This window comes from Semicossyphus pulcher, unplaced genomic scaffold (genome assembly GCF_022749685.1).
Source record: "Semicossyphus pulcher isolate SPU_LCO1_2020_fin unplaced genomic scaffold, fSemPul1.0.p SCAF_8, whole genome shotgun sequence".
Lineage (NCBI taxonomy): Eukaryota > Metazoa > Chordata > Actinopteri > Labriformes > Labridae > Semicossyphus > Semicossyphus pulcher.
In genome coordinates this window covers 6,338,485-6,350,660 of record NW_027211759.1, presented here as the reverse complement: position 1 = coordinate 6,350,660, position 12,176 = coordinate 6,338,485, and the positions used below count along the sequence as shown (strand labels likewise).

General features: G+C 42.9%; 1 protein-coding gene across 1 annotated transcript in view; it reads left to right on the top strand.

The window, feature by feature from the left end:
* The window catches only part of poc1b (POC1 centriolar protein B), a 46,217-nt gene extending 35,425 nt beyond the window's left edge, over positions 1-10,792 (top strand). Inside the window, exons 11-12 of the mRNA XM_069686689.1 lie at positions 8,000-8,305; positions 10,036-10,792. Coding sequence (XP_069542790.1) covers positions 8,000-8,305; positions 10,036-10,194 — 465 coding nt within the window. The 3' untranslated portion in view covers positions 10,195-10,792. The remainder of the gene's footprint in view (positions 1-7,999; positions 8,306-10,035) is intronic.
* The last annotated feature ends 1,384 nt before the right edge of the window (positions 10,793-12,176 follow it).

The following is a 12,176-nucleotide window of genomic DNA, read 5'->3' as shown; positions in this document are numbered from 1 at the left end:
ACATGAGTGCTAAAAGTTCCAAAACAAGATCAGACACTTTGTTTACTGATGATAATGTGAAGTGTAGTTTAAGTTTGCTCACCTCAAACTAGGGTTGGGCCAACTGATGATACTCTTGCAGTCCTCTACCGTCTACCATTTTGAGTTTACCGCCCCTATCTGGCACTGTTTCTGTTATTTATTTAAACACTCTACTCCACACACTTTACAACTATGTCAGCCTACATGAGTGTTTTGTTTTACCATGTACTAATGTCTTTCTTAGTCATCTGTGCTGTAAGAGCATCACATTCCCACACAGAGAAAGTGGAAGGCTTCTTCTTTCTCATATTTCATCAAAATTGCTACGTCTACTGGGACAAAGTCCTACGTCACAAGTAGTAACTCAGTTTCCCTTAAAGGCCTGAGGGTTTGACAAGTTATCACCACCCCGTAAGGTTCTTCTGAGTGGAAACATTGTTGACTAATGGAGTAAATAGAACGAATGTTAGATACAGCGTGGCTCATTGAGCGTTTTGGGTCAGCTATGAGCCGGAAAGTGAACGTAATGCGAGCAAGATTCAAAGTCGATAACATTTTATACTTTGGCTGAAAGTAAATATGGAACTTTTAAATTGTCAGGGATTTGTTGCCACCCTGCAGCCAGTCAGTATCAAATATTCACCCAGAGCATGGCTTAGAGGTGAGTTATATAGTCCTTTTTGCACGTAGGAGTAGGAACAGTGGATGAGAACAGCCTGATCTTACGGAGGATGTTCAGTTCTAAGTAATAATCACGAGGTCGTTTTTTTGAAGATGAGTATGGATGTCAGGTAGAGCAGGGGAGGTGGAGTGGGAAGGCGCAACATCAGAGAGGCCCTTCAATTAAGATCAAACAGCTTCTTTATGTGAGGGTCACAGTGCGAGAGGTTTCCTGCCAAGAGAGAGAGGAAGCCAATTCTGGAGCTGATGGTAATCATGTATTTGATCAGACATCTGTGGTTTGATTTAGAAATGAAGGAAGGGCTAGTTTTGATCCGTTTTCTTTGGAGGGTCCTTTTGATCCCAAACATCACAGCTACTGTTCACATTCTTACATGGGCTGCTCTTCTAAAGACATCGCCATGTTGGGTAAATCTGCTGCAGTCGTGCCTCTCTCACTTTGCATGCGATCATGAGTCTCTGATGGCCACCACAACAGGACCACTTGGCTGAACCTCCTTAGCGGCAACATATTCAGAGGAGGTCGTACCCAAGTGTCAGTTTCAAGCAATTTTATTCACAAACTGCCAATGAATAAACTAAAACTATGATGGTTTGGAGGTCTGACCAAACAGAAGAAACAATGGCGAAACTCTGGGCTAGCCCCCAAAGAGACCATTGGTTGGACCAAGTATTCCTCACCTCTAGAATATCAAGAGTGCGGAGAAGCTAATCTAAGAAACAAAGCTGTGAAAACTAGACTGCCACATCTCTATCCTCAAAACAAATGACCTAAGAAATATGAAGCAATTAACAGACGTAGGATTGGCCATTGGGCTGCCATCTGGGAGAGCGAGATTTGACTTCTCCAACCTCCCTTAAAATATATGGGATGGAGCCTACAACTGATCTGAGCAGCAGCACCTCAGAGGGAGATAGACTAGAAGCGGAGAGCAGAAGAGAGCTTCACTCTTGACCTGGTAACCTATCACCAAACATTCTGCACTAAACCTCTGTATCCAAAGGAATATACAACAGCCTTTAGTTCCCAACGTCACATCGTCACGCAGAGACAACGCGGACATTGTGTGCTCGGAGCCGTCAGTGGGGCTCTGTCACGTCACTCCCACCGCCCTCCAATTATCACAGCGGATACTTTCTGCTCCGCTGTGCTCCGCCACCCAAGCCTCACCACCCACTCCTCTCCCATCGCACATAAACCCCTGGCTGGCAGAGCGCCATCGCTACATTCCCGTCACTGCTGACCGCGGTTACAGCGAGCCGTGACCCCTGACATTCCACGGAGTTTAGCAGAGATTATAATACTGAGGTTTCTGTTTTACATAGATAGATACTGTTACTCTATGTGCGTATGGTATTCTAATTTACTTCCTATTACACTTGTCTTGCATAAGAAGCATAGTGTCACATGGACATGTCGGCTTTAGCCAGTACATTTGATTAAGTGGACTTTCTCAGGGTTCAGCACTTTCGTTTGTTTAGCTTCCATATAGGTACTTCTAATCTGTGAATATCTTAGATGTTTTATTTTAATCTATTTGTTGGATAATTCTCAAAATGTTGCTGTTATGACGTGTAACAACACCAGTGAATATATAAGGAATAGGTTAATAGGTAATAAGTCAGGGATAGTATACAGCGCACGGGTCATTATTGCAGAAGTAAAGAAGTGTCTCAAACAGCTAACAACATGGCTACTATTACAAATATAAAAATATTAATTTGGAAATCATTTTATTAGTTTAATTTTGATTTGATTTTTTTTCTTCTACCAAAAGAATTTTCTGTTGAATGAAACTGCATCCATACAGCAAACATGTGTTTCGTTTTTAAATATTGTATACATATTTTAATTTAATTATTTTTCCTTCCTCCTGAAGCGAACAAGCCGTTCTGCCATTCAAAGGTCAGACCTTAGCCATGATTGGCTGAAAGTATTTGGAGTGACCACGTAGCCCCTCCCACACGTTTGTGCGACTGCACTGTCACTCCAAAGTTGTAGAAACATGGCTGCTCTAGGATCGGTTATTCGACCTTATATGTACGAAATCTTGAAATCTTGAGAACGACTTGACTACAAGCTCGTGCAAGAAGGCAGTCTGGAGTGAACGACGGTGAATGACGATTGGTCAATTTAAGCAAAAGCGAGGTTCTACGTAGAAACCTGCAGCTGTTCTGAACGGCCCATTTCAGAGGCGACCTTTTTAAACATGTCAGTCTGGAAAAACACAGAATTATGCTGTTTTCACTTTTTCACTGTGAACAATAAACACCCAAACATGTGAAAGCCATGAAAATATGAGAATATCCATTCAAAGATATGGCCCCTTCAAAATAAGCCCACCTAGGTTAATAATTCACATCAAACTGAACATTTCCTTTGATGTTGAAGTAACACAAAGTGACTTGGACAGCATGGATCACCTCAGCACTAGATCAAGGTCTCTGCCTTGTAACTGTCAAAGTCCTCTGATATTTTCTGTTTCGATTAACACGACCATGGCGCATAACAACTTTTTACTTTTCTACAAACTGTCAATAAACTTACTGTCAGGAAAGGGGGGGGTGGGACGCAGGTGCAGACAGAGGGGTGTCTCAAAGTTATCCCAGAGGGATAACCACAAAATCGCAGTAGCGATAGATTGGAAAGGGGAGGAAAAAGACAGCGAAACTGTATAGAGCCGCTACAGGCTTCCTTAATGAAATAAAGCACTAAAATGATTAACTAAATCACCGCTGCCAAGCCGCTGACTCAAAACCACAATTGTCCAGGAGACCCAGAAAACTCGAAGCTGAAGGCAAAGGCTGCCCGGGAGGCCTTTGATAACCCAAAAGGCTGGAGTCACACAAACCCTCCAGCACCCCAAATTATTCCCTGGGAAACAATTGACCACAAATACACGCAAAGTTCTGAGTTGGTGTTTGCAGATACCCCGACAACTAGAGAAGCCACATGGAGAACCTCTCACTACCTCTGAAGGTGAGATAATGAGTCAGCACAGGGCACTGGAGACTCAGGGTATATGAAGACTCCCCACACCTGGGCCTAATCAAAGCCAATCAGTGCCACACACACCTGATTGCAGTGAGTTGATTCTTTCACCACTCTCACAGGGCCGAAAGGTTGAGTGCCCTCACACTAACATTTAACGTACCACACTTCTTTCTCCTTTGACTGATATGATCAGAATGGAGTATTCAGGAAAGCCTTTCAATAGTTTCATATAATCTACGGCGTGTGCTTTAATGTCTTTGACTAAGCTTATATGTTTGCATTTATTGACTCTCAGGCCAGCCAGGGTATCCTGCCTGTTAATGTCTGATTGCACCCAAACTTCCTGGCGGAGGGGGGGGATGCAGAGGGATGGAGGTCTGGATCTGCGGAGCGTAAATGAGCTGAGCAGATGTTTGCCAGATGTCGTGAAGGAGGAGCGATGTGGAGGCATAAAGAGAGGGGGAAATAAAGAGAGCAATGAACACAGATAGCGAGAGAGACTCGCCAGCCACACACTGACAGCTTTGTTCACCTCAACTCAGGAGTTAAGCGTCACCCCTCCCTCCCCCTTCCTTTCTTTACACACACATACTCCTCCTCTCCTCCTCCCGCCATCCCTCCTTCCTCTCCTGCCTCCCTCCGAGCTCCCTTTGAAGTGAGGACAGTGCGCAGGAAGCAGGCCGGAATCGATTGCTCCATGCATTAGGCCAGGAATGTGTGACACCCTCCTCCTCTTCAGCCTCCTCTTCCTTCCTCCTCCATCCTCCTGACACATCCCTCATTTATTTCCCCTCCTTTTTCTCCTTTTTTCCAGACCCCACCTGCTACTCTCCACCTTTCACACAAGTTTTCACACACATTGTTGAAACCCCAACTTTTCATCTCTTGGTGTCTAGACACTGATCAGACAAAACAAGAGATTGGAAGACGTCTCTGTTGGCCCTGGAAAACAGTAATTGGCTTAGACTGTCTTTATTTTCATTTCCACGAGATACAGCTTGTACACAGAAACAGCTTTCTTCTGTTTTTTAGACCAAAAAAATAAGTGATTAATCAAAAACAGATTTATAGATTAAAGGAAATTATTCTTTACTTTTAATCTGAATTCAAAGTTGAATAAAAACACAATTCTAGTGAGTTTGCTTCAAATCATCCAGACCAGATCTCAAGCTCTTAGCTGCAGCATTGTTAACAGAGTTATGCAAGAACAACAGCATGCCACAAACTCTTAAAATTACTCTTCAGTGTTCACTGTTTATTACACTTTTACGAGGAGCTGAATTATCCGCAGAGGTCTCCTCCTCTCCAGAACAAACACACATTAAAACCAGTAAAAACATTTTTTGAAGCTGAAGCTTTTCTCTGTGCTCAGCTTGTATTTAGGTGAGAAGCATTTGTTCCTTGTCTTAAGATTTTTATAAGGAGCCAACTCCATCCGTCCATCCATCCATTGTGTATACCGCTTATCCTGTTCGTTGGGGGGGCTGACGTCTATCCCAGCTGTCATTGGGCGAGAGGCGGGGTTACACCCTGGACTGATCGCTAGTCAATCACAGGGCTGACACACAGAGACAGACAACCTTTCACGCTTACACCTACAGACAATTCAGAGTCACCAATGAACATAACGAACGTGTCTTTAGACCGTGGGAGGAAGCCGGAGAGCACGGGGAGAACATGCAAGCTCCACACAGAAAGGCTCCCTACGTCCGAACTGGGATTTGAAATAGGAACCTTCTAGCTGTGAGACCAAAGCGCTAACCACTGCACCACCGTGCAGCCCAAGGAGCCAACTGTCTCTCCACAATAAACGAACCCTGTCGTTTAGATTGGTAAAGACAGCCCTCGGTGGGGCTTCAGGCGAAGTTGGCACTTACTGTAGCTCAGCGTCTTTCTCTGATTTCATCGATCTCCAGTTGAAGGATACAGTTCAGTTAAAACAAAAAGGGACCTGACTTTGAAATCTAAAGAAGTATATTTCAGTGTTTGGTTTACTATTTTATTTGTCCCTTGTTTTATCAATAAATGAATAAACTTAAAAAGCGTTTGAAAAACTTTTAGATTTGTTTGGGGTTTCTTGCCATAGTTGGCTCAAAAGTAAGAAAACTCAAGTCGGTCCAATTTGGAGCATAAAACTTCAGACAGCGGTTTGAATGGCAAACACAAAATGTTGTGACATTCTCAAGCAACAATACCCCCAGTATGATTCTGTTCCTCGATGGTGAAGCTCCTGCTGTGCATGTGTGAGAGTGTATAAATGTGAAGTCATGCTCAGTTGTCTCCGGAGCCTGGAGGAATGATGAACAAAGAATTTGTCCCTGGTTAAACTGAACGCTATGTTCTCTCTCTTTGTTCAGTGTCCTTTACCATCTGTCTTTTTCTCACTCATGAAAAAGCACAAAAGTATTGATCAAATAAAATAAAAAGTCTTCCTTCAGCTCTGCCTCTGCCTTGGAGTGTAAATAACCTTGTGAACTTGTGTTTAGCCAGCAGGTTAGTCAGTCGTTCACAGAGCCAGCCGTTAAGTCAGTAATCCAGCAGCGTGAGTCATCCACATCCTTCAGTCTGCCAAGTTAGAACAGGCTCAAGGCCTACTCCACACAACAATGAGACAGGAGGAATGTTTTGCTGGCTCACCCTGCAGAGCATTATGTATCACTCCTGCCATGTTATCATTAAAATTTGCTTTATTCAACCTTCCACTTTGATCCCTGTATACCTTAAAAATGGAAGTAATTAAATGCTGTATGTTTAGGGCTCCATTTATGGTGATGACTATAAGCAACTGAAGCGTTAACTCGAGTTAGGGCTACACTTCAATTTATCTTTTAACTCCATCCAGTGTTTACACTTTGACTTCACTTCATTTAGACTGAAGGTGTGTTCACACAGAAAGGACAAGAGAAATTCAGCAAGGAGCGATTAGATACATGATCAGTGTAAGGGCACAAAAATACTCTTTTTTTTTTACAGTGGGTGACTTTTTCATTTGAGCCGCAACTTTGCATCGTGAAAGCCCGTCTTTGTTCAGATGTTTTTGAGGTTTTTGAGAAACGGTCCCTCCAGAGTCCGTTCAAAAACAACAAGCAAACCAAAAGCCTGCATCATGATGAAGTTAATGTTTCTTTCATAATATTGTTTTTCACTTAAAGCAAATTAAATCAGGTAAATCTGTTAATCTGAGTTAATACCGCTGTAGTCAGCTGGTTCACTCAGTCCTCGCACTTAAAGTGTAATTAAACTCCTTTTAGTGATCAAATCTCTTCCTTTGCACAATGGTGATTGAGCCGATGGCCTACTGATGAAAGCATGTGTATTTGCAGTATTACAGACTGGGTTTGAATTTCATGGAAAAAATCACAAGCAGCGCCCAGTTAGTGACGCGTTTTCCATCAGCCAGCAGTGGTTGGTCTGCCAGAGAGGGTAGGCGGAGCTAAGCGGCTGCTTTTCCGCTCTCTGCAAGTGTTGCGAGTAAACAGTAATCTACTATGGCTGAACAAACAAAGAAAAGATGGATGACTACAGATACAACTTCAACAATAAGTGAAAATCCAAAGAAAAAGAAACAAACTCGACGCTCAGATGAAGCAAACAGTCTGAAAAGGAAAGTGACCGTCAGCCAGGAAAATCAAGAGTTACAACCGGAGCCAACCGTGGACGTCACATATGCAGCACTGTCTGGATATCTGGGAAGTGTGCTCCTGCAGTTACCGTTTATCGACACAGGTGCCGCCAAAGAGAACCGAACTGAGATCTTTTCAAGATTACCACTTTAATATGAGAGTGACCCTTCAACTCCTTTCAGCACTTACATCTCAACTGAAACTTTAAATACATTCAACACTTTGACTAAAATATTTGCTTCATTTTCTTTTATGAATTCAGTTGTTAAACAGATTGTGAAAGCTAAAAATATTCTACATTTTAAGACATTTCAGGTTTTGCAAATGTTTTGACAACAAGTCAACTCACACACGGACATTTCTAGTATATTCTCTCTCTCTCTCTCTCTCTCTCTCTCTCTCTCTCACTCACTCTTTCTTTGCTTCCTGTGCATTTACAGCAGGGTGTAGACGCAGGCTGGGCACTAAGGGGCACCAATAATTGGGTATTATTTTGAGAACCAACTATTTTCTGTGTCATGTTCTCAACAAATACTAATGTGTCTCAGTGAAGAATTGATGTAACGTTGGCTTCGTAATTCATGAGGTTAAAATTCACTGAATGTAAAGAGAGAACAATGCACTGTAAATCAATCAGCTGAGCATCGGGCTTTCTCTCTCTCTCTGCTCTTATCTGCAGCTCTTCAACGGTCAGACACACTCGATGCCCACGCAGAAAGCCACCAACTGTCAGCACTCTAATGGTTTGCCTGCGAGTCACATGTCCAGTTCAAGATTAGAGGGATGGATGGAAGACGAAAGTGTCGGCAGGGCAGGTGCGACTGCTGGGAGCCAGACCGGAGCCGGCGGGGGAGGGAGAGGATGGAGAGAGGAAGATGAAGAGGGGAGAGCGCAGACGCAACCACTAGAAGTCCGCTCAGGTCATCCATCGAGTCTGGACTCGACCCTGCGGCACATTGTTCAACAGCTGGATATTCTCACACAGGTCAGTTGCTAATGAAGTTCTGTCAAGGCAAACATTGGCACAGTGTGACGTCTAAAAACATCCTAAAGACTGGGAGCTTATTTTGAAAGTAACAGGTTGATGTTGAGAGTTAATAATCCTCCATCAGTGTCGGCTCTCTTTCTTTATGATATAACAAAGAGTACAGTCTAGACCTGCTTTGTCTGTAAAGTGTCTTGAGATAACCTTGGTTATGATTTGCCGCTATATAATTAGAACTGTTAATTAGAATTATTCTGATTGAATTGATTGACTGAGCAAAAGGCGTCATGACCTGAAAGCCACGCCCACAGGAGCGAAAACAACTGTCTTGTTGAAAGTCTATGGGGGCTTTCACATTAGGGACCCGGGCCCGGATGTGAGTACTCTTGACCCCAAAGTCCAGTTCGTTTGAATAGTGTGAACACTGTGTTCCGTACTCGGGCACGGTTCTTTGATCCGTACCCGGGTCCACTTTGAAAAGGTGGTCTCAAGTACGGGTCATGTGTTCTCGGATAGGGTGCGCATCAGATGTGAAAGCTTTTTATAATGTCTCCTCTGAAATCCACGTATGAGCGCAGCACCGCCGATCTCATCCTCTGAACTGCACGGCCACGGCTGATACAGTAGGAGTGTAGATGAGTGGGTCGTTCTTGAGATTTTATTCAAAACATAACTAATGTTTTCGCATAGTGCGAAGGTCGGCTCAGTTGTATGGGCTTGGGATCATGTGATTCGCACGCTTTCCTACACTGGAATTACAACATAAACAATGTTCTGTAGTTGATGATTCTCTTCTTCGTCTCCTTGTTTTCGAGGTGCATTACCGCCACCTTCTGCTTCGGAGTCCTACCGCAAGTGTACTCGGGTCGGAACAAAATTATTAATGTTAAAGCTGACCAGCGGGGGAGAGGAGAGGGGGAAAACGCCCTATCAGAATGACTGTAGCTAGCTCAAACACAAGATTTCAGTTTGTAATTCAGCTGTTATTCTTGATTGATCCTGTTGAATGAAATACTTTAATATTTACAACTATTTAAATTAACCACCAGGTGAGATGCTCATTTAACCTAACAGAGATCAAAACCAGGCCTTTTGTAGCTTAGTTAGTTTAAACCTCTACAGTTTGTCTGACCAAGTGTTGGGATCCTACAGTTAACACATCCTTCCTGTTAATGCCTCATGTATTTTTGCCTTTATCAGTTTTTGTCCTCTTAAGGGTTAACTCTTTTGTTCTGGTTCTTATAAAAACTCAGTTCTGGGTTATTTTATATTCCACCACACAGCAGCTTCTCGACACACATCATTGTCTGTTATTAGCAGATGAAAGTGACAAGGAGGCAACTTTTACCAACCATATAAAATATCTGTATTTCATCTTTAAAAAAAAGGTGATAATTCATAAAAATTAATAAAATGTACAGACACTCTGTTTCATTAAAAGCAAAGGCTTGGTAGAACCGTTGGTAGAATGATACACTTAACTCCTCAACCTAATACAACCTCGCTGATGACCTCAACAAGGTCAAAGTTTGCTGCCCTGAAAAAGCTAAAAGAACTACAAGGCTCCTCTGTCTCTCCTTAGCTCTTACGTTATGTTTTTATGATGCCGTCAGGATTGATTTCAAGGCACTCGGGCTGATTGCTGCTCTCCTGAATTTCTACTTCAGTAATTATTCTGCTTTATAATTCCTGCAACCCCCTTTTACCTCCCCACCTCCTCAAACACACAGACCGTTTCAGTGCTGGAGGAGCGCCTCACCCTGACTGAGGACAAGCTGAAGGAGTGTCTCCTCAACCAGTCCCAGATTCTTCAAGACGTGCGATCGTCGGAGGAGAGGCGGAGGACGGACAGCGAGGGGACGGACGGATCACCGGAGGATTTCAGTTGAGGGCTCCCTCAGACTGCAGCACAGACACGTGTTTGTACTGCTTAACCCAAAGACTGCAGTGTGTGTGTGTGTATGTGTGTTTATGTACATATGTCTGTGATTCTCAATGTCCACCTTGGTGGTCTCTCTCAGGGGTCAGTGGGTTAATCAGGATTGGGGCAGGGCTTGAAATGAGTGTGTGTGTGTGTGTATGTGTGCGATACTGACATTTTTTCTCTATGTCCTTCTCCACCTCTTAAAGATATCCAGATGAACAGCCAAGCTCTGTCTGGCTGGGACATTCCACTTGTGTGTGTGTGCGTCTGTCTGTCTGTCTGTATGTGTATGTGTGTTTGTGTGTGTGTGTGTGTGCGTGCATGTGTGCCTGTTTTCTGTGTGTGTCTCGATATGGGTGTTACATCCAATGAGGACAGCTGCAGCTATGAAAACAGACGGTGCTTGTCTGCTGTATGACCTCTGTATGTGTGTGTGTGCGTGCCCGTGTGTGCGTGCGTGTGTGTTTACATGTGTACATTTGTGTATTAGCACATATTTTAGCCGCTGGTTGCTCTTGCAATCTTTAATTGTGATCTGTTTGCATCTTTGTTGTCATTTTAAAACCGAGTTGTGCTAAATTTAGCCTCGAATATGCATCATATTAATAATATGTATATGAATAAATGATATACTATATTGCACTGATGTTATTAGTTTTGTCTCTTTGTCTGTCCAGCAAAGAACCACGTACACACAGGGCTTCACTTGATAAAAATTAATGTCTCGGCTCTTTAATTTTAAGCACATTGAAATCTAATCTTACTATTTAAATCTCTTTTATGGTCAAATGCAACATTAGCTGGTCACGCCAGTTTAAAGGGATTAGGGAACTCTAATATTAAGTTTCTATCTTGTGAGATAGTTAGGGCCCAGTATCTCATAAAATATACTTTATTCATTATGACTTCCTCTGTCCAAAGGGCGAACTGCAGTAACTACAATTTGGTCAAAATTTAGTTATAACTAAGAATCAGTTTTAACTTGTGAAAGAGTTTCATTTTGCTTTGTTATAAAGAAGTAACTGTATGTTATGTTATGTTTCTTTATTTCAGCAGGGACGATGTACAAAGAACATTAACCTTTAAGAAAACAAGGAGAGATGTGTTGCACCAGGTTTTAGCAAAATGGTACTTTCCACTCAGTAAAATAATAAAATAATAGGAAGGCACAGACATTATAAGAAGACTAGACATTAAAAGAGAACAAAGTACATCCCCCACCCCCCAAACACACACGAGATCACACACAGAACTAGACATTAAAAGAGCACCTTAACCCGATTGCACATCAGACTTGACATTAAGAAATACACAATGCATCCCCAGGCCACGACACCCCTTCTCCATCACATTTTAGTATTTGAGTATCCACTGTGATAACTGTAGTTAATATAAATCTGACTCTGATCCTCAGCAGGCCACAGTAATACCCCTTTCCCACCTAAATTAGCGCGTTGACACAAGTTTTTCAGACCCAGGAAAACCAGCTTATAGATGCCAATTGTCTCTGTTCCCATTGCCAGTGGAGTGTACTCCTTTTCTGCTGCCTCACCGTCTGACATCACAAACACGCCCGAAACAGGGTTAGTAAACAGTGAAGATGTTGCGCTGGTTAGGACTTTATTGTATCTATTACTCATTCAGTCTGTTTATCAAACTCGGCGCCGAAAAATTTGGAACGATGTTTGAGTGCTGCTCAGACGGAGACGGGCGGAATTTGTAGCTGAGATGACGAGGAGTCGCAGAAGTTACTCACGGAGCATAGCATCACACTGGAAAGGGGAAGGAGATTAGCGTGTTGACACAGGTTTTGTGTTCCCATCAATGCCGATCGGAGCCAAGGCGATAATTACCCGGGTCTATTGCATAGTCATTTGACCCGGGTGTGAATGCCGATTGTAACCTTTCCCATTAAGCAAAAAGGCTGGGTGTCAGTGGGCTAAAGTG